The sequence below is a fragment of the Melitaea cinxia genome, chromosome 7 (genome assembly GCF_905220565.1).
Source record: "Melitaea cinxia chromosome 7, ilMelCinx1.1, whole genome shotgun sequence".
In the NCBI taxonomy this organism is placed as follows: Eukaryota; Metazoa; Arthropoda; class Insecta; order Lepidoptera; family Nymphalidae; genus Melitaea; species Melitaea cinxia.
This window is the reverse complement of record NC_059400.1, coordinates 8,222,024-8,247,560: the sequence shown is the minus strand read 5'-3', so window position 1 is coordinate 8,247,560 and position 25,537 is coordinate 8,222,024. Positions and strand designations below refer to the sequence as shown.

Here is a 25,537-nt window from a genome sequence, read left to right as displayed (position 1 = left end):
GACACTGGGCCGCTGCTGTAGGTCGAGCGCGACGGTCTCGAGGCAGGCGCGCAGCACCTCGCGCGCGTCGGTCACGGCCAGCGCGAGGCGGTCGAGGCGGAAGTGTGTACCTGAGCGCGTTGGCGCTGGGCCGCTGCTGTAGGTCGAGCGCGACGGTCTCGAGGCAGGCGCGCAGCACCTCGCGCGCGTCGGTCACGGCCAGCGCGAGGCGGTCGAGGCGGAAGTGTGTGCCTGCGCGCGTTGGCGCTGGGCCGCTGCTGTAGGTCGAGCGCGACGGTCTCGAGGCAGGCGCGCAGCACCTCGCGCGCGTCGGTCACGGCCAGCGCGAGGCGGTCGAGGCGGAAGTGTGTACCTGAGCGCGTTGGCGCTGGGCCGCTGCTGTAGGTCGAGCGCGACGGTCTCGAGGCAGGCGCGCAGCACCTCGCGCGCGTCGGTCACGGCCAGCGCGAGTTGGTCGAGGCGGAAGTGTGTACCTGAGCGCGTTGGCGCTGGGCCGCTACTGTAGGTCGAGCGCGACGGTCTCGAGGCAGGCGCGCAGCACCTCGCGCGCGTCGGTCACGGCCAGCGCGAGTTGGTCGAGGCGGAAGTGTGTACCTGAGCGCGTTGGCGCTGGGCCGCTGCTGTAGGTCGAGCGCGACGGTCTCGAGGCAGGCGCGCAGCACCTCGCGCGCGTCGGTCACGGCCAGCGCGAGGCGGTCGAGGCGGAAGTGTGTACCTGAGCGCGTTGGCGCTGGGCCGCTGCTGTAGGTCGAGCGCGACGGTCTCGAGGCAGGCGCGCAGCATCTCGCGCGCGTCGGTCACGGCCAGCGCGAGTTGGTCGAGGCGGAAGTGTGTACCTGAGCGCGTTGGCGCTGGGCCGCTGCTGTAGGTCGAGCGCGACGGTCTCGAGGCAGGCGCGCAGCACCTCGCGCGCGTCGGTCACGGCCAGCGCGAGGTGGTCGAGGCGGAAGTGTGTACCTGAGCGCGTTGGCGCTGGGCCGCTGCTGTAGGTCGAGCGCGACGGTCTCGAGGCAGGCGCGCAGCACCTCGCGCGCGTCGGTCACGGCCAGCGCGAGTTGGTCGAGGCGGAAGTGTGTACCTGAGCGCGTTGGCGCTGGGCCGCTGCTGTAGGTCGAGCGCGACGGTCTCGAGGCAGGCGCGCAGCACCTCGCGCGCGTCGGTCACGGCCAGCGCGAGGCGGTCGAGGCGGAAGTGTGTACCTGAGCGCGTTGGCGCTGGGCCGCTGCTGTAGGTCGAGCGCGACGGTCTCGAGGCAGGCGCGCAGCACCTCGCGCGCGTCGGTCACGGCCAGCGCGAGTTGGTCGAGGCGGAAGTGTGTACCTGAGCGCGTTGGCGCTGGGCCGCTGCTGTAGGTCGAGCGCGACGGTCTCGAGGCAGGCGCGCAGCACCTCGCGCGCGTCGGTCACGGCCAGCGCGAGTTGGTCGAGGCGGAAGTGTGTACCTGAGCGCGTTGGCGCTGGGCCGCGGCTGTAGGTCGAGCGCGACGGTCTCGAGGCAGGCGCGCAGCACCTCGCGCGCGTCGGTCACGGCCAGCGCGAGTTGGTCGAGGCGGAAGTGTGTACCTGAGCGCGTTGGCGCTGGGCCGCTGCTGTAGGTCGAGCGCGACGGTCTCGAGGCAGGCGCGCAGCACCTCGCGCGCGTCGGTCACGGCCAGCGCGAGGCGGTCGAGGCGGAAGTGCCCCTCCACAGCCACGTACTCGGCCGGCAGGTGCAATGGCGCTGTATTCTCCTGATAATCGATCGCACGGAACAGTTTCTCCTTTTCTTCTGGTGTCATCGCCTTCTCGAACTGTTTTACTGAAAAATAAGTGGAATAATTGTTAAACACATTTTGACTCGCGATTATGTGTGTATATGCTTGAAATAGAAAATACATAACTTCTATACACATTTCAAATTGAATTAAAAGAAGTTCCTACCTGTAATTAAAACTTCATTAGACTTCGGTTTAATTTTATTTTCTCGTCAATTTTAACTTAATATAATTTTTACTAAGCTGAAACAATTTCATCATAGACTCACTGATCGCAACGCCTTCCGTGAGTTCATCATCCTTCGAAATATTTCCTGACCACCAGCCACTGAACCAGCCGCGAGATTTCTTCGCTTCCGCCTCCAACTTGCCTAATCTTTCCACCTAATATAAGCATTGTTTCACTCAGTGGACAGTGGAGTTTATTGGTGTTAATGAATGGTCTAAATACTAGTCGCTAAAAATATTCCTGTGTTTTGCCTTTTTAAAAATTATTACGTCAGTTGAGTGTCAGGTTCGACCTAATGATGTTTTTTTTTTATTTACTTCCAGGAATATAACCCATATGACAAAATCTACTAGGAAGTAACATTAAATCTATACTGACAATACTAGCTGACCCGGCAAACGTTGTTTTGCCAATAAAAAATCTATAATACTATAAGTGTGCGGGGATTTACATATAATCGAAAACGTTGTAGACAATGAAAGTATGCTTTATTTAATGCACAGAAAAATTAAAATAATACGTTTAACAGTCACTGCTAAGATCGATATAGAAATAAAAACAAAAAAAAATGGCCGAAAATGGTATAGTGAGTAAGGAGACCGGCTTCATTCTCATCCCTACTCCGTGATGTTTGCTGGATGAAAGGTGACAATGGTAGACATCTAGCGGGGATAACTGATCCATTGATAATTATCGACCGGCGAAGGCAGGAGATCAAATTGAATTGAGAAAAAAATCATAATTAAAACAAATTATTAAAAATTATAAAAAATAAAAATTGCGATGGAAAAATAGGGGTTGATCGTAGAGAGGTGGAAAATTAATAATTTTTTTTTAATTCTAAGTCATGACAAAATAAAAATCTTGCCAGAAAAATTAAAGTTTATAATTAACAAGTAAAATATAGGGGCTGATCGTAGAGGGTTGAATATTTAAGGTTGTATGTATTTTTTAATGTTGTATCATAAAAAAAATAAAAAATAAATAACTAAATAAAAAATTGGGGTGGACTACCCTTAACATTTAGGGGAATGAAAAATATATGTTGTTCGATTCTCAGACCTACCCGATATGCACACAAAATTTCATAAGAATCAGTCAAGCCATTTCGGAGGAGTTTGACTACAAACACCGCGACACAAGAATTTTATATATTAGATTATAATGCTGAAGAATTTGTTTGTTTGTTTGAATGCGCTAATCTCACTACTGGTCTGATTTGAAAAATTCTTTCAGTGTTAGATAGCCCATTTATCGAGGAAGGCTATAGGCATATATTTTTTTTTTCGATTTTTAACGCGTGTGAAACTGCGGATTACAGCTAGTTACTTATAATTGTCACAAACATATTTACATTTTTCTACATTATGTTTTACAAAATGTATTACACACAATGAGAGAATATATATACAAGAGAACATTTGTTATTTTTAAAATCTTATCGCACATGAAAAGTGTTTCTATTTTTAAAACTAAAATTAATAACTGTTTGAAAATATTATGTATCTCTTATATCATTACCTATATTTAAGTTTTTTAATTGGTACAAAGTAGCAATGATAGATTGATAAGCTTATCAATGCAATTTAAATTTATATTGCAAAGTACTAAGAATACTATTTATATCTTGAAAATAATGTGTTAATTCAGATAATAAGCTGGTTCTGTTTGTTTTTGTTATATTCATATATTTAAAATTCGTACAGTACGTGTTTTCTATATCAATATATAGCAAGTTCGACTTACCTCCATCTCAATACGTTGTCTGATAACAACCAAGTTAAAAAGATCTAACGTTTTTTCTGCCTTGTCTATGATGCATTGACTCTCTGAGGGTACTTTGCCTTTACAGCTTAACTTGTTCTGATACGCTGAGGCGTAATCTTTACAGAGTTGTCGGTGAGCCACCATGTGATCCCAATTCCAATTATTTCTACGTCTGCGGACTTCTTCCTCTAAAATACATTTGTACGCAAAGTGCCACCAATCTTTATAGTGACCTTTGTATATCTTCAAGTCTGGACGATACTTTCTGAAATATATTTATTGCACAGTATTATATCTTATCTAAAATATATTAAGATTTTAAAATTTGAACGATGTACATTTAAATATACTTATAGCATGACATGGGAGTAATTTAATACAAGTAATGTACTTGTACTATTCGTATATAGCTAAGCACAATCTTAATAGTAAATATTACTTACTGATTTTGACTTTATTAATAAATTTTATGGATATCCTAGAAACCAGATGACTATTTTTTTGTCAAAATATACAATTGTATATTATATGTTTTAACACTTATATTATTTTATGGGAAAAATATATTTAATTTATTAATTTAGTAAAGCAACCTGTAAGGAGCTCCTTTGCTCATTCTGTCCATGGAATCAGCCAAGAGCATCATGTCTTGATATTGGGATTTAGTCATACTGACTGACAATTGTTCCATGTGCAAATCCAGTACCACTTTTGGAATGCTAAATTTAGGTGTGTCCCCTTCTGGTTTAGGATTTAATTTTAATTTAGCAGTGGCATTAATTGGACCCAAAGCTGTAAAACCAGAATATTTAACTTTAATAATATTTACAAAATTAAATTTCAGTACAACTTTTTGTTTCAAGAAAATTTAATTATGATTTAAAGAAAATTGGTAAATACCATATTTATAGAATGAAGGTTGAGACGATTTTGTCGCTATTTCTGTATGTAGTTTTGTTTTAATATTTTCTGCATCAGATTTGGAATATAATTCAGTTGCTGGATTCCAATATATAGCCAAACCTTCTAAACTGAGAATCTGTCAAGATATTTAATTGTTTTATATAATTGATATCCATTAAAAAATTTATACTAATTGATTATTTTCTCCATTAAATATGTATTTATTATATATTATTATACAACATTTAACAGTTTTAATAAAACAGGAAAATTTTACATACTTTGAAAATTTTAGTCACAGCTTCCTGTATTACTGTCTGCTTCCAATTTTCATCTGTTGTATGGACGGAGAGGTTATGAAGGGTAATTCCGAAAGAAAAAGGGGCTTTAGGATTTGTTATACTATCTTCATACCTAACATGAATGTCAGTTATTTTAAGTTGCACATTCTTGATTATTTGAGTCACCAGTTTCTCAACAAATGTTTCATCTAACTTGTTTTGATCTGCAAAATAGATTCAAAAAATTAATTTCAAATTTGTTGTACACGATACATATTATATTCTAACAATATTTTATGTTTGTTTCATTGATCCAATAATAAATGAATATATTCGTGAGCAAACAACTAAGAAATATTTTATGTTGTTATATCACACGAGTATGTAAATTAAATGGAAGTTATTTTGCTAACAAGGGCACAGCTATTGAATTAAATTTATGATACAATTTCTTAAAAAAATCAAGATAATCAATAATAACCTTTCTCTGCCTCTTTTTTCTTGGCCTCTTCAACTCTAGCAAGTTCAGCTTGCTTGGCAGCCAATGCCATTTTTTCTTCCTTTTCTGGGTCATATTTGATTTCAGCAGTAGGATTTACAATTAGAAATAATCTCTCTATAGTCGCTTCTACTGATGCACCATACAAATTTTTCCATGGTATTTTTAGTACAAGTTTTCCTGTTACAAAAATATTAAAATTAATGTGATAATATTAAATAACCAATGTGTTTTTTATTCAGTTACTTAATTTTAATAATTTTGTTATCAATATTTCAAAAATTAATTTTAGGTAGATATGACATTCAAGTTCATTTTTAAATTTTATAACTAAAGTAAAGCTAAACTGTACACTGTATGTATGCAAGTCTCGTGTAATTAAAAGATTATATAATCTATACATATCATAAAATGGTAGGAAATTCAAAACTGTACATTGAATTTTTTTTAAATAATACTTGGGGTGTGGTATATACAATCAATATCGAAGCTAAAAATATAGTTTTTAGAATTTTTGTCTGTTTGTCTGTATGTATGTCCGGGATAAACTCAAAAAGTACTGTGTGCATTTACTTCAAATTCGGCACAAATATTATTAAGAAGTCGGGTCAACATATAGGCTACATATTATTACGCTATCACCTACGGGGAACGAGCAGTGAACCTTAATTTCTTCAACGCATTCTGTAACAAGGTGTAATCTAACGGCACATATTTGAATGTTGTTGTTATTATAATAATAACCATCTCATAAGCTAGCTTCACACTATAAATAAAGACATTCTGTAGTATATTTTTTAGTATCAACATTGCACCCGTGCGAAGCCGGGGCGGGTCGCTAGTTAGGTATATATTAAGACATCTTACTAGATGGCAGACTTTTATTTATTGTGTTATTATTAATATTTTCATTTTATATACTTTAGATTTTATCTGAAAACTATACAAAATATGAATTGATAACTGGAATAGATAAACAGTACATAAATAAATGATTACTAACGTTGATAAATATGTTATGAAAAAATATGTTAAAAGATAATTAGATTAGATCAAAAAGAGTATAAAAAATTTATGCAAAAGAATCTAATTTTATCACATTAATTAAGCACAATCTGCCTTTTGACCTTGAAACCTGCCAAATGAATCATCACTATCAAAGAGTACTGATTTGAAGGCATGATGTCACTTGAGCAGTGCTGTAGTAATTAATAGGCACTCTATGTTGCATGCTAAGTATTAAAACCTTGTTTTATGGACTATGTTTTTAAACTATTGTTTCCTTATCTTTGAAATTAAACATTGTTGAATATATTATTAAAATAATAGAAAAGCATTACTAAAATATAATATATATGTATAAATATATATATATATAACAATAAATTGTTATTTTTCCAATAAAACGTTACTTAATTATTTTTGTTGCTATGTAAACTCCAAGTTTATTTATAAAACTTTTTTAAAAGCATGTTATCTTTTTACAAAATTAATTTAGTAAGTATTAGTAGTTATTCTACTGATTATCTTTCAGGTTATTAATATGATTTATTATTTGAATCGGTAGGCTTGTAATTCATTTGAAGATATTTTAATTTCAATAAAACAAATAAGATCAATATTTGTCCCTAACAAAAGTTTTTATTAATCTTATTTTACACAAAAAAAAAAAATATTTTATAATTTACTGATATGGCTATAATGTACATTACAGGTGGATTTTTTATGGGAGGTTAAATTTTTGTTATTTCTGACTCTACCTTAATTCCGGTGCTGCGGGAAGTGTACTAATGCTTTGTACTGCGACTATCACGTGTTATTTTCGAACAAATTTACGTAAAAACTATTTTTACTGCAAGATCAAAATACGATATGAACTGATCTTTAACGACTGACAAATAGGCACTTTTGAACAAAATAACATGTCAGACATAATATTCTAATAAAATTAGTAACATTGTGTACTAGAATATAGGTTTAGAAATTCGAAAAATACCCAAAACCGAATCGGAGCACCCCACTGTCCACGTGGTCTTGGTCTGCCCTACCCCTAGAGTGTTTTTTTTTACAGCCAGAGGTGCGGAGGATAAGCGGTTGGTTAATATTTTCCGATTTAAAAATTGAACCTCAAAACTTCAACCACTATATCTTTGTAACAACGGGGTTTACACAAAAATAGTTGCCCGGGGGGGTGAAAAATCCACACTCCCTCCCACCTCCCACCTCCCCACCCCCCTTTTCCCACCAACCCCATTAATTTCTCGCCGGGAATGTACATAATTAACAATGATATTTTAAAATTGTGAAAAATGTGTTACATACATTAAACATAAACAAAAAATAAATAAAATACACTTAACCAACCTAAGTGGCCATAAACAGTCTGAACAGGAATATTGAGCTCTTCCAATGCATTTTGTTTAAGTATTAAATTTTCAAGAACAACATCACCTGGAAAATAATATTATAATGTAAATAAGCATGGTAAATATGGGCTAAAATATATGACATCATACACTGAAGTAAATCTTACCGCCCCAAATTCCAAGTTTTAATTGTGACCTGTTTAAGTTTTCGACATAGTCACCAAGAAATCTATTAAGCACATCTACGACAATTGATTCAAAAACCATCGTGATATCTTGTATTAAATATTAGCGGAAATAAACATTATTTTGAGTGCATATTTTGAAATCATATGTTATTGTAGTAGGAAAACATTATTTAAAAACCGAAGAAAATTAATTATTTCGAATCTAATTTTTTAATGTTTCTATTGCAAGAATATTCACTTAGGAAAAAAATTACAGTTCCCACAACACACTGATTTAAAATAAATTTTATTTTGTGCAAGAGTTAGGAACACGAAAAAAGTATCGATACTTTGTGGTATCGAGTTTCGAGTACAGTACCCCATTCGATACCGATACTTTTGTACTCGATGCTTTGCATTTGATTTTGATACTTTTGTTCAATGAGTACTTTTTGGCAGGTACCGTATCGAAAGTTTTAAATGAGTACTATTACCTTTTTTGTTGAGTTGACTGAAATTTGTACGACAATTTGTCGACTGAAATTTGAAAACAGTTCTTCAGTATTTATACGATAATTTGAACCGACAGCCTTTTTTTATTTTTTGGAAGTCGAAGATTGGTCGAAGATCGTCTGGGTATCGAGTACTTTTATGTTTGTACTCGATACCTAAAAGTATCGATATTATACAAAATGAAGCATTACAATTACAACACGAGTTTAAATCACTTGTGGAATGGTCCAATTCTGTTCAAAATAACATTACGTCAGTTTCATTACAAGAGAAAATAAACAAATTTTTTACAAAGGGTAGTCTACAAAAAATATCGAGTGATGTTTTACAAGCTTGTGGTAATAGAGCAAATTTGATACAACAGAGGCGTGAAAATATATTGCGTTTAGTAAAAGATACATTTTTAAAGATAGTTTTGAATGAAGTTCCTCCCACTCAGGATTCACTTTTTCAAAAAGTTTATAGCTGCTATTGAAAAGGCTGGAGATATATAAAAGGGCTGCTGCGTAAGCTCGGCCAATACGACAGCAAACTCAAGCTCTGCCTAGTTATACCGATATATAGACCTCAACGATTTAATTATTCAACAAATAGCAGTATAAATGATTATTCAAATCGATTCATGACTCAGACTCACATTAATGACAATTTTCAAATGCTAACTCGAGATCAATCTCGTTTTGTTCAAAGGCATCAACAGCCACAAGTTAGATCCTCGCATTTAAGATCTAATCAACAATTTCAAAGCCATCAATCCTTTCCAAAACAAGGGCAAGGTATAAGTTCAATAGTCAGGCACGAGTTCATGGTAAACAAAGATTATGAATCGGAAACTTTCACAACAAACTAGGTCACCCACTATTCGAGAACAATAGGTCTACCTGTATATCTAGACAATTTTCTATTAGTCCATCAAAACCCTAAAACGCCTTATTTACAAAGCCAAAAAGTCATTATGTTCTTAGAAAGACTAGGATGGAAAATAAATTACAAAAAATCGATCCTTATCCCATAAAAAGCATTCAAAACTTGGGAATTATTAGCAATCCCCACGAGAACCAGAAGCATCTATCGGTACAGAAGTGAAATGGTTGTTAAAAAAACTCCACAAATTGCAAAAAACGCCAAAAAGCAATATTAAACGAAATGCAAAGCTTGATTGCGTCCTTGAATTTTACCAGTTTCTCGGTTCCTAGAGGTCGTCTGAATCATCGAATACCTTTAAGGCATTGCAATATGTTACGGCTGCTAAATCCTCGTTACTGTTTTCCAATTCCTCCAGAGGGAATACGAGATTTGAATTAGTGGATTGTGAATTTAGCAAACCATTCTCCTATATTTTACATCTCGTAACCGATGCTTCAGAGATGGGATGGGGAGTAAAATTGAATCATATAAGTCAATTTTCGGTCAATGGTCCTTAGAAGAAGCAATTTACCACTCCAACAAGAGGGAGATGTTAGCAATTTGGTGTTTTAAAAAATCACGTTCTTGTCCTAAAGGATTCAACTCTTTTAGTTCAGAGTGACAACAAAATGGTCATAGAATATTTAAGGGACGAAGACGTACGAATAGATATAAATTGTCACTAAACCCCAGGTCGCTAGAACAGCGAAGCATATCACATCTCGTGCAGTCGAGCGCATCCCGAGTGGCATCTCCTGCCAGAAATAACTAAGAATTTTTTTGATTTATGACTGACAAGACTAGTTTTGTTGTTAATTAATGTTAAACGAAATTAATTTATTTTTTACATTCTGTCTATTTATTTCCATTAATTTATAACTGTCCTGATATATATTTAAGTCGAATTGATTTTTCAACTCAAATTAACTCGTCGAGTTATATGAATTTCAACTCAAGTTAAATCGACTTGAGCTGGCACATCTATAATCCGATCCATTCGGTTGTCATTTAGAGCAGCCTTTCCCAAAGTGGGCGAACGCCTCACGTGGGCGCTGCAGGACTAAAGGGGTAAGAGACCCAGAAAAAAATGGTGGCATTGTGTAGATGCTTGGGGGGCGATTTAAATCCTTCTTCACATTAGTTTTTATATTAGAATCGATTATGTTTGTTTTATTTTGAATAAAAGATACTCTGTCTAAATACTATAAAATTGCGTTTCAATAATCATTCTTATTGACAGGTGCCCGTAAGAATTAACTTGAGCCCTGAGCGCCGCTGTGTACTACTTACTGCGCTCAGGTCTCAAGTTAACTTTTGAGTTTTATAGTAAACGACTAGTTTAGAATTAATGTTTAATCTCCGTTAATATATCTCGCAATAATTAATTTAATTTGAAGTTACAGTGGTTTTTTAAGGTGGTAAAAAATAGCGGGCACTATAAAATAATTTATTCTCAAAGTGGGCAGTAGACAAAATAAGTTTGGGAACCCCTGATTTAGAGCATAGAAAAAAAAAGATACCATATTGTTTGTTTTCACTTAGTTTTTGCGTTTTACACGAAAAAAAAAATGGATTTGAGGAACTATATATAGCTTCTTAGCGGTAAAAGGTTAAAATAATAATAATGCCAATATAGTTGATTAGACCAAAAAATTAACAGTGTTTTAAAACAATCGGTATTCAAGTTTCATACAATACAGTAATGGAAACCACCCCATTTTTTATTGTTTTATTTATTATTTTTTATTCTACTAATGTACTTATAATGCTTAAAAGGCTTGATTGAAATTTAGAATTGTTTGGCACGAATTTAAGGGCAAAATAGGGTGAAGGGGGATAGGCGAATCACTGTTGTTGCTGTCGCGGATTTTTTATAGGACTAATTAAGATAAACATTTCGCTTAAACATTATATAGGTGTAAACTACAGTGTTTGCAGCGTACGTCAGAATAGCTCGCAGATGGAAGATTTTTTACCGACTTACTTGAAAATTTACTTGACTTTAAAAATTATAGCCTATGTGTTATTCCAATGTTGTCCAATGACGCCGCGTTGGCACAACGGTCTCAGCCATGACTTGTACCAGTTGCGCTGGCGGTTGCGGGTTCTATCCCCGCACATATGACAAACATTTGTATTGGCCATATAGGTGTTTGCCGTGGTCTGGGTGTTTGTGCAGTCCTTGTGGGTCTCCCTACCGTGCCTCGGCCGTTAGGCCGTCGGTCCCGGTTGTTATCATGTACACCTGATAGCGATCGTTACTCATGGTAGGGAATATATCCGCCAACTCGCAGTGGAGCAGCGTGGTGGATTAAGCTCTGATCCTTCTCCTATATGGGGAAAGTGGCCTATGCCCAGTAGTGGGATATTACAATGCTGAAGCGTGTTATTCCAATGTATAAGCTGTATTATTGTAAGCTTTCATTAAAATCCATTCGGTAGTTTTTGCGTGAAAGAGGAACAAACATCCATACATCCATACGTACAAACTTTCGCGTTTGTAATATTAACAGGATAAACTTTATTTAGAATTAGACATTAATAAGTTGTATGATTTAAATTGTCTCTGAACAAATTCAGAATGCTTCTCTAGGTAGTGAACTAGAGTGACCATGGTTGCTGTAAGGCCGATGTTCTTTCGAAGTTGGGCTGCTCCACATTTTGAGCAGAATATTTCCTGCAGTGACCTACCTCAGTTAAAAATGTTACAGGCTGAATCGTGTGGTCCTTATTTTTTTCACATGTGTAAAAGAATAGTTAAAATTCTAAAATGAAATATTTAAACATGATTGATGAAAATATTTGAAAATTGAAACAATACTTATTGTTTTTTTTTCACTAGATCAACTGTGATAGACATGGGCGTACAAAGAATTTTGTAAGGGTGGATCAAATACAAATAAATTTGAAATCACAATAAATAGTAGAACTAAAAAGAAATCTTTTTATTTACGGCAACTTATCATTAACTTTCACTATGTACAGTACATCAAATTTTAACTTGAGGTTTTGGCTAAATCTATTTAAAATTTTCTTAATAAAATCGAAAATATTAGCTTAGTTTTGGTGGGGCAAATATGCACTCTGGGTACGAGAATGCGAAAATAACAAGGAAAGGGCACGAGGTGGGAAACGGACTCATAAAAATATTCAAACCTCCTTTTTTAAATCGCTTTTAATAAGTTTTTTTTTTTTTTAAATATATAAACTAGCGCTTGACTGCAATCTCACTTGATGATAAGTGAAGATGCAGCCTAAGATGGTGCGCGCTTGCCTAGAAGTAACCTATTCACTCTTAATTTGAAGATACCCAAGTTTTAATTAGTTGGAAAAACGGAAGCCGGAAGGGCATTCCAAATTTTTGCGGTGCGTATTAGGAACGAGAAAGTAAACCTTTTAGTGCGAGATCGTGGGATTGCAACCACATAGCGGTGCAGATTCATGCGATGCCTTGCGGTTCGGTGGTAGAAAAGTGATGGTGGAACCAGATTGTAAAGTTCTTGCGCACACTCTCCGAAATATATCCTGTAAAATACCGACAGACAGGCAACCTTGCGCCGATGTTCTAGACTTTGAAGTCTAGTGTTAACCAGCGAATCGTCACCGATGATTCTTCTGGCGCGTCGATCCACAGAATCCAAAGCAGCAAGCTGGTACTTGGCAGAGCCATCCCATAAGTGACTGCAGTACTCCATACACGATCGAACTTGTGCTTGGTACAGAGTAAGAAGCTGTTCCGGTGTGAAGTACTGCCTGACTTTATTGATTATACCAAGTTTCTTACCAGCAGTTTCTGAAGTTCATATTAGACGAGATATTTATGCCTAGAAGATCAATACTATCGGTGATCGGTACAGATACACCTCGGAAAGTCGGGGTTAGTGAGAATGGACTCCGCTTAGCGGTAAAAAGACACGCTTGCGTTTTGGAAGCATTAAATTTGATTAGATTGGCGTCACCCTAATTGGATACCACTTTTAAAGCCAAATTTATGCGTTCGACCAGAGCCTCTCTATGCTCAAGAGTTTCAGCCCCACTAACACGGGGATTGGATATGTATATCTCCGTAAAAGTGCTGTCATCCGCATACCCAAAGATACCGGGCCTGAGGAGATCATTAATGTGTAGCAAGAAGAGGGTTGCACAGTGAACTGACCCGTGAGGGACACCGACATAAAACGCCATCAGGTCAGACGAGGAGCCATCTATGACTATTCGATATGATCGCCCACTCAGGAAATCTGATATGCAGTTACAGAGGCTAGGTAGTATTCCATAAGCTGATAGCTTGCTTATTACTCTCATGCCAGACCCGGTCAAATGCCTTCGATACATCGAGTGAGACGGCTAGTGCCTCTCCGTGCATATCCAAGGCTTCGCCCCAGATGTGCGAGGCATACCCTAAAAGATCCTTCGTGGACTTGTTACGGCGGAAACCGTATTGCTGGTCCGACAGGAGGTCACTCAACTCAAGATATGCCAGGAACTTATCATTCAGTTATCATTCACCCGCTCCAAACTTTTACACAGTATGGAGGTGATCGCGATAGGTATACAGCCGGCTCGGAACGAATACCCTTTTTAGGTACAGGTTGTACGTTGGCAATCTTTAAAGGTTTAGAAACTTGAGCTGATTTTAGAAAGAGGCGGTACAAGCGCGTTAGAACAGGAGACGTCTCAGGAGCACAGGTTAAGAACTCTTGCTGGTTTCCCATCAGGGCCACTAGCCTTATTTACATCCAAATTGCGGAGTACCCTAAAAACCACAGTTTGGTGAATACGTATTTCTGTGATAACAGAGTTGCAAGTTTGGTGTCTAGGTGGAAAGGCACTACCTGCATCAAGGAGCGAATTTTCTGCAAATAGATTCGCCAGAAGATTAGGCTCGTCTGTCGCTGTAATAATGGCCAGCGATCCATCTGGTTTCAGCAGAGGAGGCAGCGAGGGATGGCGGAAGAAATGAAGCGACGAGCAAAATATTATAAAATAAAAATACATTAACACTGATTATAATTTATTATGACATTCGTAAAATTACCCACATCGTTTATTACTATCTATAACATAAAATCGTAATGCACAAAATTATAGTCACGATCTTATAATTATAGTTGTAGTGGACAGTTTTGGTAATCAATCGCTAATGGTTGATAACGGTTTCTTTATTTATTAGAAGTAAAAAATAACACTATTTATTAATATACTTTTATGTAAAGAACAAATATTTTGATTGAGTAGACCAGATTCTCAAAGGTGCTAAGTTGGCTTCCACAGAGCCTGAACATTTTATTAATTTTTTGTAATAGCTATTATGTAGCATTCTTCTTTGTGGCTGTTGATATTCATATAGTTGTTATAGTCATCACAAAATAATAGGCCCGTTTTGACATTTTTTATAATCAATGAAAAAAAAATTGTACGATTTAATTTTTGTTACCTACACATTAGGAATTCTAAACAGTTTTTAATATCATATCATAAATCGACCGTTCCAGCGGGGATCGAACCTTCATCTCCGACTGACCGTGTCGGTGCTCTAGCCAATTAATCTATGGAACGATGTACCCGCTGGAACGGTCGATTTTTGATATGATATTGAAAAAAAAAAAACTTTCGCATTTGTATTATTTTGTGATTGGAATGCTCTAACGTAAATTTATACAATAGCTATAACATTTTTTAAAGAATACAACATTTACATAACATTCTTAGGGTAATATTATTAATATATTTTACGATATTAAGGGAAGTTGATGTATTGGGGTAAGATCGGCAAGATTTCCAAGGAGCATTATTGATTGTAATCTGCCCACGAAAATACTAAAACTAAGGGCTGGTGTCACTAGTTATGTATAAAGCTCGTAATGCACATACGTTACGAGTAGACTCACAGCAGGAGGTAGAATAGGCCATAAGAACCTGTTTCGTCTCATTTAACAAACTACAACTTCCAAATTCACAATTATGAATAGAAAATATCCAATAAAATAAGTGGAATTCGATAATAAAAAAGAATATCATATATTGTGTGATACTGTCATCCTTCAATTAATGTTAACAGGACACGGTTTAACAAGCACTAAGAACTACAAGAAATCTCTCGATTCGGTGGAACATTGTGCTGTGTTAAGATCACTATAGATATTCTTAATCAGCTAACAATACAATCAAATAATCCAGCTTGGCAACAAGCAGCCTACGAGAAGCTTTGCAAACCTGGCTAGTTTCTCCATTACTCAAAAATGTGCCATTACCAGTTTACAAACAGTGCGTCTTACTAAGGGCAACTTAGTTTCTAAGCATGATTATTAAATATGGAACTTCTATCTTAAAATTTTTAGTTAAATGGCAAAGGCAATGAGCAAAAAAAAAAAAAAAAAACAATATTTAATAAAAGTTAAGGTGGTAGGACAGGTAAGTAGGCTCCTGCTATGTGTATGGACAACATGAAGGGTCCCGGGAAGATGTCTTGTGTATTATAGTAAATCATTAATCAAAATCATTACTTTTAAAAACAGTTACTTAATTTGAATAAAGGTGAATACCTATCCCCAATAAAACAAGAACTAAGAACATTATACTCATATTTAGATTTATATGAAAAATTAGGTTATCTCTAAACCGGTCTTACCCAAATAGACCATAAACAATTTTTTCACTTAAAATTAAAATATATATTGTATAAAATATACAAAATAAGTTTATTAATTAAACATATATTACGCTTATTCAATAAGCTTAAAAAACTGCTGTTTATTTGGACATTTTCCACACATTAATGAGATCCATTCGTATGAATACAAGCTATGATGAATGTAGCTTTAATTGAAATTAATTTATACTTATCTAATTGGCACGTACTTTATATTCAAATGTCTTAAAATGAATTCTAAGAGACTCATAGCTAAGAAATAAACTAGTATAAAACTACAACTAGATGTAGCAAAAGAAAAGCAATATTTAACTTTAAAAGCTGTCAGAAAAATAAAGAAATTCTCATTTATTACAAATAATCAAACTACAAACTATAAGGACACTTTCACACCAACAGTCATACCAGACAAGTCACAGTGGTTATACAACATTTTTTCACTTACATTTAAAATACAAAACACATTTATAAACAATACCGAAATTATATGTGTCATGTTGTTTAATATGGCATTTAATTTTATACTCTCAAATTAAACGCACAAACAAGTGGAATATCTGAAAAGATAAAACCTATTAGGCTATACCAATTACATATAATTTGACACAAAATTACTTATTTTAAAGTATAATCTCAAACAAGTAAAGATGGTATAATTTTTGAAGTGATTAGTTTTGTGATTAATATGTGTCACATAGATTATAATATTACCAAATAATATAATAATTACAAGTATGAATGTTTATCGTTTAAACTTTAGGATTTTCTTACATATTAAGAATGTCTTGTACATTTATTTCAAACTATCATTGCCTGAATATACCAAGAAACATTTTAACTTACGTTAGTGTTATTTTTATAATAAACCACCAATTACGAGTATATATTCATGTTTCTTTTTAATAAATATTATTAGACTTTGGATTACAATAATAATTTTCATCGAATAATATTTATTGTTAAAACATTGAAATAATAATTTAAAAAAATTCTTATAAAATTCGTAATAATCAAAAACAATCGCTCATAAATTGAAGATCAAATTTTATACAACAAACATAACACAAAAACACTGATATGCATAAAAGTATTAAGAAAGAGTACCTTAAAATCTAAACTAAATTAAATTTATAGATTGATAATAAAAATAAAAATTATGTCACAATGACATTTGCACACTTATGATCTAAAGAACAAAAACAGGCATTGAAATGTTTATTTATTTAAAAAAAATATTTTGACTATAAACTTAAGTCTTTTAAATTAGTGACTAATAAATAACAGACGATTGTCTATATTTTCTGAGTTTATAATCGATTCGAATTTTTGAAGAAAAGCTAATAAAGTAATAATTATTGTAAAATTAATGTACTCCATTTGGAACATCCTTCCCATTTTCTAAAATTGTATTTTCTTCTATTAAAGTCAAAGATGAAACTTCTTCTGACAAGTCATCCTCATCTGAAAATTAATAAAAGAATATTCTTAATGCCATTTTTATCATAAAGACCAAGGCTATTTCACCCATATTTGTGATTATGTCTGTCTCTTTTATGTCTTCAGTGATATTTTATTTATTTTATTTTTATTATTTATTTTTATAGCAAATAAAAAAATTGTTCAGTAAATTTAAAGAAAAGCACCTTCAAACTAACTACATATTTATAACTTATAAAATTACTATTGATTGATTTTACTATTGGCCTCCACAAGTTCGCGCCAAATATGGCGTAAACTCATATTAATATAGATATTTAATATAATTATATCGTTATTTATACATACATACATATAATCACGCCTCTTTCCCATAGGGGTAGGCAGAGACCACTTCTTTCCACTTGCTACGATCCTTACATACTTCTTTCGCTTCGTCCACTTTCATTATTCCCTTCATACATGCTCTTCGGATTTGGGTACTCTTGACCTGGCCTTTTTTTAAGACGTCCCTTATTTAGTCTCGGAACGTCCGCCTAGGTCTACCCCTTCCAACCCTTCCATTCACACTCGCCTTATAGACTTTTTTCGTCAATCGACTTCACTCATTCTCTCGACAAGACCAAACCATCTGAGCATACCTTTCTCAATTTTTGTCACTACATCTTCTTTCAGACCACAACGTTTTATTTTCTCAGTATTTCTTATCCTGTCACTCAGTTTAACTCCTATCATGCTTCTAACGTTCTCATCTCAATTGCATTTATTCTGTTTTCATGTTTCTTCTGCCATACCCAACTTTCACTTCCGTACATGAGTGTTGGAACCAACACCCCCTCATGCACAGCCAAACGAGCCTTGTTAGACACATTCCGACTGCTCATAAAGGAGTGGAAAGCTCCATTAACCCTGTTTCCTGCATTCACTCTTCTTTCAATATCACTCTCACACTTTCCATCTCTTGTCAACTTTGAACCCAGATACACAAGTTATTTATAAGTAAGTATCATATTACGACGACATAGACGACGCGATGGCGCAATGGTCACAGCACTGGTTTGTGACTGTTGCGCCAGCGGTTGTGGGTTCGATTCCCGCACATGACAAACGTTTGTATTGGCCATACAGATGTTTGCCGTGGTCTGGGTGTTTGTGCAGTTCTTGAGGGTTACAAAAAATTACACATCTATGGTACATTTATATGAAAGAAAAAAAACGTTTTAACATACCACAGGATTTAATTAATGAGCATATAAGTTAATGATTTATAACAACCAACAATTAAAATTATAATTTTTTAGAATAGGTAGTTATAAAACATACCCGAGCTGACATCTGATTGATTTCTTGGACTAAAACGACATCCCTTAGATAAATAACTTTTCAGTTTCCCGAGCGAAGCCAAAATTAGTCTGAAAACATAGTACATACAGAAATACGAGTCTCCAATGTTATCTTTGATATTATTATTATTTTTATTAAGGACAAAACTAAGGACCAGTGGACAAGTGACTCAATCGACTAACATTTTAAAATGTAGTTTAAATTATGCATCCATGATAAATAGTGCTGTGTGGCTACGGCACTAAAGAATTTAGCCACCCTCTCTCTTCCCGTGGGTGTCGTAAGAGGCGACTAAGGGATAACAAGGTTCCACAACCACCTTGGAACTTAAGAAGCCGACCGATGGCGGGATAACCATCCAACTGCTGGCTTTGAAATACACAGGCCGAAGACGGGCAGCAGCGTCTTCGGGCCGACAAAGCCAGTACTGCGGTCACCAACCCGCCTGCCCAGCGTGGTGACTATGGGCAAAACACATGAGTTCACGTTGTTTTTGGCGTAAACTTGTGGAGGCCTATGTCCAGCAGTGGACTGTATAGGCTGTAATGATGATAAATAAAAAAGAATTATCAAACCAGCTCACAATTGCCAAAGATATCGAGTAACAAGTACATAAAAATGTCTAATTGGGAATGTCTTAATTTTTATTTACTTTTTTTTAAGTTTGTTTAAAAGTGAATTCACTGAGGTAGTTTATAGCACTGTTTGACCCAGTAGTATAAAGAACATAAAAAGAGTTACCCTAAAAATGGTGGGCTTGGCGACAGCGGCCGCGATAGGTATTCTGGGTGGAACTGGACGGACACGTAGTAAGGATGAGAATCTATTGATGCCACCTCCATACGTGTGCGGGTCGAGTCACGACCAACGAATCTGAGCCCCGCAGCTTCTAAGCGCTCTATGTACTCAGGGTTCACCTCGTAGCGGTGACGGTGACGCTCTTCTATAACTTCCTTCTTGTATAGTTTTGCTAAAGAAGTGAACATTAAATATTAAAAAATAATTCGATAAATTATAACCTAATCTATACAAATAAATAAAATTGGAGTGTCATACATGGTACGTATACCAAATTAACATTTTTTATAGTTTTTGTCTGTTTGCCTGTCAGTCTGTCTGTTTGTTCCCGGTTCGCTAATCTCGAAAACGAGCTCCACTCGTAGCAGTTACTATCTTCTGCAACTCCTCGGCCGAAGACGCAAGTAATACTTGATCATCAGCATAGAGATGACATTTGATGAGTAACTCATTCATTCTCAACCCACTTTCATTCTCTTTTAAAGTTGCCCAACAATTGTCCATGAACAGATTAAATAGACACGGTGATGCTACACATCCCTGTCTAACACCTTTTTCGATATTAAACGATTCAGTATATGCCCTGTTTATCCTCACACAAGCACTAGAATCCCTATAAAGAGATGGCAATGCTTCGTATGAGGATACTGCTCACACCATTCACGGAAAATGCTGACAACAATTCATTCCTCATCACTCTATCATATGCCTTTTCTAAATCCAAGAACGCGCAATAGACTTTTTTTGCTTTCAGCCAAACACTTTTCGGCTATACACCGCAAAGAAAAGACCTGATCCGTACATCCCATTCCGTTTCTAAATCCCGCTTGTGCATCACATACTTTATCGTCTGTTTCATTCACAACCCTCTCAATCAACACTTTTGCGTACAGTTTACCGACGACGCTGAGGACGCCGCGGTAATTTATGCAGTCCTGCCGTGACCCTTTTCCCTTGTACAATGGGACGATTACGACTTTGCACCAGTCTCCGGTATTTGTCGATTTCGCCAGCACAATTTGAAAAGGCGGTACAGCTGGCTAGCCACTATGCCATGTCCAGCCTTCAGCATTTCGACGGTAATCCTGTCATACCCTGCAGCCTTACCTAATCTCATACTTTTCAACGCTTTCACTATTTCATCCATGCTTATCTCACTTTCATCAACATTTATACTCGCTTCCATGGAAGGTGCCGTATGTTGTACCTGCATTTCCTCTCTTTCAAACAAACTTTCAAAATACTCTTTCCATCTCTTTAGCACACATTCTTCTCCTTTTATAATACTAATAATGCTCCCATCTTGACTCCTGATTGTACTCAGTTCAAAGGTAGAGGTTTTTCATCTGGCTGTTTTCAATCTTTTATACTTCATTCTTGCTTCTTTTATCTCGTCATCCGTTGCCTTTTGAACTTTTTGGAGTTAGCTTTTGTTGCTAACCAATCCAACTACGCTTTCATCTTTTCTTGCACAGCCTTTTGTACATCTTTATCCATCCACATATTATAGTTCTTTCTTCCTTTCCTTCATTTAGCTACCCCGCATACATCAATAGCAACGTTCACGACCTGTTTCGTAAATGTATCCCACAAATCTTCAATCACACCTATCTCTTCTATGCCTTTAAAACTTTCTTTCAGTTTCTCCACATACTCGTCTTTCTTTTCCTTTTCTTGTAGGTTTTCCACTTTCACTCTGTCCAAAACACTCATAGGCCCTTCCGTGTCGCCACACATTCGGGCTGACCAGAAAGTGGTCTGTTTTGAGGCCTACACTGCGGTATGGTAATATTCTTCTTGTAATATTATCTAGGTTTCCGGTAAAATAAAAATGATAAAGTATTAAGTAATTTAAAACTAGAACATTAATAAATATTTGACTGCACAAGATATGGTATGATAATTTATTTGTTATTGCAATAACAACAGAATTTACTATGTCACTAAATTATCAATCACCTAAATAGAAATGATAATTATAGTGTTTGTATTACATGAAACACAATTCTGACTGAAGTAAAACTCATGAAATTACAATTGACACATGAAATAAATGCATTCAGTGAGGATTGGTTACAATAATTTAATCAATTAGCTCCAATTAATATTTTTATTAACTTCTTTTCCTCTAAAAATGTAACACTGCCCCAACTATTTCACAAAAGAAATTGAAATCGTAATCTGTTGTGCAACATCCAACTGGTGAGCAACAACCTCTAGGTGTCAAACATAACAAATACATTTAACAGTCACCACAGAAGAAATAACAACTGTCAAATTGGAGATTTTTTTATAAGGGTACTAGCTGACCCAGTAAACGTTGATTTGCCATATATATTATGAAAATTTAGGGTTGTATGTATTTTTGATGTTAAATCATAATAAAATAAAAATAAAATAAATTATTAAAATATATAAAAAAAATTAGGGTTGGACTACCCTTAACATAATTTTGGTGGATGAAAAATAGATGTTTGATTCTTAGACCTACCCAATATGCACACAAAATTTCATGAGAATTGGTCCAGCCGTTTCGGAGGAGTTTAACTACAAACACTGGAACACGAAATTTTTTTATATTAGATAATATCAATAATTCAACTTACAGAGAATACTTGGTTCTAGATATGTCTTCCTCTTTCCTAATCTCATCGTACCTCCAAGATTGCCCGGGTGATGTTCTGGCATGTCAATAACCAACTTATCTTCACATTCAGGATTTACTTCTGTACTGTTAGCACCCTTTAACCCTAGTACATTTCTTGCATATTCTATAACAACTGCTTGTAAGCCTAAACATATCCCAAGCAAAGGCTTTTGAGTCTCTCTGCACCATTGGCAAGCTTCTATCTTTCCTTCAATACCTCGTTGACCAAATCCACCAGGAACTATTACTCCACTAAAATACAAATATAATCTTTAAAAAAATTGAGTAGTCATGATACAAAAAGTTAAATAAATATCAACTAAACAAACGTTGAATAAAATTTTTTGGGTCATCTAGCAGTAATTCTACTATGAATAACATAAATAAAAAAGTTGTTATTTGTTTGTACAACACTTGTTATTTTTTCAGATAATAGTATGATTTTGTGTGGAATGTAGAATTTTATCAAATAAAACATATTTTTATAAATTGGTTTGATAATTGACAACAATATAGGAGAATATACCAAAATTACAGTTTATAATAGGACTTTATTGTTTTTTATTGTTGGTAAAATTAAAAATTATACTCACTCGCTCTTACATAAATCTTGCCATGCTTTATGGTAACCAACTGGATCATCAAGTTTTGTTATTTTTTCCAAATTGACAGCTTCAATATAAGTCAAGTTAAGTTTGCAGCCAGCAGCAATAGAAGCATGTTGTAATGCCTTGGTGACACTAGCATAGCTATCTTCTAGTTTCGTATACTTTCCAACAAGCGCAATATTAACTTCTTTGCGAAGGTTATCAACCCTTTTAGCAAGACTGCGCCATTTTTGCATGAATCTAGTAAATAAAAAATAATATATACTTTATATTACTTATTTAAATCTATATTAGCAAGTCATCATGAACACTACATTAAGAACTTGTAAAAGTAAGAAATAGTACACATAGAATAGCAAATTTTTTTTTTTGTGTAAAACTAGTGTGGTAAACAAACATACTGCAATATACATATATTAATTAATAATAAATAATTGTTAAGATAAATGTTATACCTTGATGGTCTCGGCATAGCAATATTCAATTGTAATCTTTCATTTAAGTATTGAACAACACCCTGAGCCTCCATCAGCAGTGGGACATGGTAGACTGATGTCAGATCATGGATGCATATAACCTGAATGACAAAAAATATTAAATAATGCATTAAAATAAAATTGTACAAAAACACAGTTCACAAAATTATTTTTATAATGACAATATAAAATCCATTTATGTCTAAAAAATAAAGCATATTAAATTTAAAACTTATATTTAGATATTCCTTACCTGTTCTGGTGCAACATGGCAGAAATTGGATATTTTTTCTTTTACATTGTGATTGATAGGTTTTTCAGATCTACATAAAATCAAATCAGGTGATAATCCAAGACCACGCAGTTCACGCACGGATGATTGTGTTGGTTTAGTTTTAGCTTCACCTGTTGATTTTGGCTAAAAATTACAGAAAACATGAAATTATTAATTATATTAGAAATCTAGGTTATTAGTTGCTTAAATTTTAATATATTTTCTTACTTACCATAGGTACTAAAGACACATGAGCACAGCAGAAATTTTCTCGCTTAACTCGAAACTGAAATTGTCTAAAAGCTTCAACAAATGACATTCCTTCTATGTCACCGATTGTTCCTCCTAATTCCACTATACACACTCTTGGTGGTGTGTTTTCTGGTGTTACAGGAATGTGAGCCACTCTTTGAACCCATTCTTGTATAGCGTCAGTTATGTGTGGAATGACTGGTAAAAGAGAAAATAACTGTTATAAAAAATGACAGGCTTTATTGCTACATTTTTTAAATTATATTTACATGAAGCACTTTGATTTAAGTTATCAAATAATGTAAAAGATCTATTATAACTTTAGGTCCTAAGATCAAAAACTATTAATTATTTTCTAATAATCAAACACCATAAAATTCTCAATGTATATAAAACATTTGATGGCTAAGATCTAGATTAGGTAAAACCGAATTACAAAAACCGAATTATGGGGTTTTTGGGTGTGGAGGGTGGAGGGTGTAGGGGAATCTATACAAGGTAACACTGTCACACCTCAAAACCCCATGGTTATGGAGATATCCATGGTTAAAGTTTTGAGGTTAGAAGAAGAATTTAAAGCTATTATAATACCTTTGAGCTCGTACTGTTTGCATTGTGTGACAAATCGACACTTTTAAACAAAATAACGCGTCAGACATAATATTCTAATAAAATTAGTAACATTGCGTGCTGGAATATAGGTTTAGAAATTCGAAAAATACCCAAAACCGAATCGGAGCACCCCACTGTCCACGTGGTCTTGGTCTGTCCTACCCCTAGAGTGTTTTTTTTTGTGCCGCGGAGGCGCGGAGGGAGGGCAGCCCTCGCCCGCCGTGTGTAAGCATGAGTGAGCGTGCTTTCGCACGCAAGGGCGGAAGGGCTGCACTTCCCGCAGCGCCGGAGCCAAGCGTTCCTCTAACTTTCGAAATTCTTCTTCTAACCTCAAAACTTTAACCATGGATATCTCCATAACCATGCGGTTCTGAGGTGTGACAGTGCTACCAGGGGTAGCGTTCCCCACCCTCTCCCCCCCCATCCCCCCACGGTCCCGAAATTCGGTTTTACCTAATCTAAAGCTTTACCCATTTGATTACTAAATTACAATGAAAAACGAGAGGGTTCTGAATTACAAAATTATTTTTACACCACAAACTTCTATATGACTTATTGATTGAAAACTTCAAATAATATTTGGGTGTTTACATGTTGGGCAGTACCTTGTACGGTTTTTCCAAGATAGTCTCCTCGTCGCTCACGCTCTATAACCTGTTGGTATATCTTCCCTGTTGTAATGTTATTATCCCTATGTAATGTTATATCTAAGAAACGCTCATAGTTGCCAAGATCAAGGTCAACTTCACCACCGTCATCGAGTACGTAAACTTCACCTAGGAAATATAAATAGATGCATTTTAGATGCGAAATCACAAATGAAAAAAAATGTATTGAAATTAAACTTTAAAATATTTAAACCAACCATGTTCGTATGGAGAAAACGTTCCTGCGTCTATGTTTATATATGGATCAATTTTTATTGAAGTTACATCGATTCCACAACTTTTTAGAATCGTGCCAAAAGAACTCGCGATGACACCTTTTCCAACACCACTAATAACTCCACCAGTTACTAAAATGTACTTCATATCCGGCATTTTTGATTTAAAA

General features: G+C 36.1%; 2 protein-coding genes across 2 annotated transcripts in view; both read right to left on the bottom strand.

Annotated features, from left to right (window-relative positions):
• The window catches only part of LOC123655312 (vacuolar protein sorting-associated protein 13), a 44,408-nt gene extending 36,072 nt beyond the window's left edge, over positions 1 to 8,336 (bottom strand). The window contains exons 1-9 of the mRNA XM_045591123.1: positions 7,966 to 8,336; positions 7,797 to 7,883; positions 5,415 to 5,612; positions 4,934 to 5,157; positions 4,650 to 4,788; positions 4,343 to 4,541; positions 3,729 to 4,014; positions 2,023 to 2,137; positions 1,563 to 1,797 (exon numbers count right to left, since the gene is read on the bottom strand). Of these exons, the coding sequence (XP_045447079.1) occupies positions 1,563 to 1,797; positions 2,023 to 2,137; positions 3,729 to 4,014; positions 4,343 to 4,541; positions 4,650 to 4,788; positions 4,934 to 5,157; positions 5,415 to 5,612; positions 7,797 to 7,883; positions 7,966 to 8,065 (1,583 nt within the window). The 5' untranslated portion in view covers positions 8,066 to 8,336. The remainder of the gene's footprint in view (positions 1 to 1,562; positions 1,798 to 2,022; positions 2,138 to 3,728; positions 4,015 to 4,342; positions 4,542 to 4,649; positions 4,789 to 4,933; positions 5,158 to 5,414; positions 5,613 to 7,796; positions 7,884 to 7,965) is intronic.
• An 8,906-nt stretch (positions 8,337 to 17,242) lies between these two features.
• Positions 17,243 to 25,537, bottom strand: LOC123654972 (CTP synthase). The gene is made up of 10 exons (XM_045590827.1): positions 25,350 to 25,537; positions 25,090 to 25,260; positions 23,853 to 24,070; positions 23,600 to 23,764; positions 23,326 to 23,447; positions 22,856 to 23,110; positions 22,222 to 22,514; positions 19,559 to 19,787; positions 18,797 to 18,885; positions 17,243 to 17,497 (listed from the first exon to the last, which is right to left on the bottom strand). The coding sequence occupies exons 1-10, from the start codon at positions 25,522 to 25,524 to the stop codon at positions 17,400 to 17,402; spliced, it is 1,815 nt and encodes a 604-aa protein (XP_045446783.1). The 5' UTR covers positions 25,525 to 25,537; the 3' UTR covers positions 17,243 to 17,399.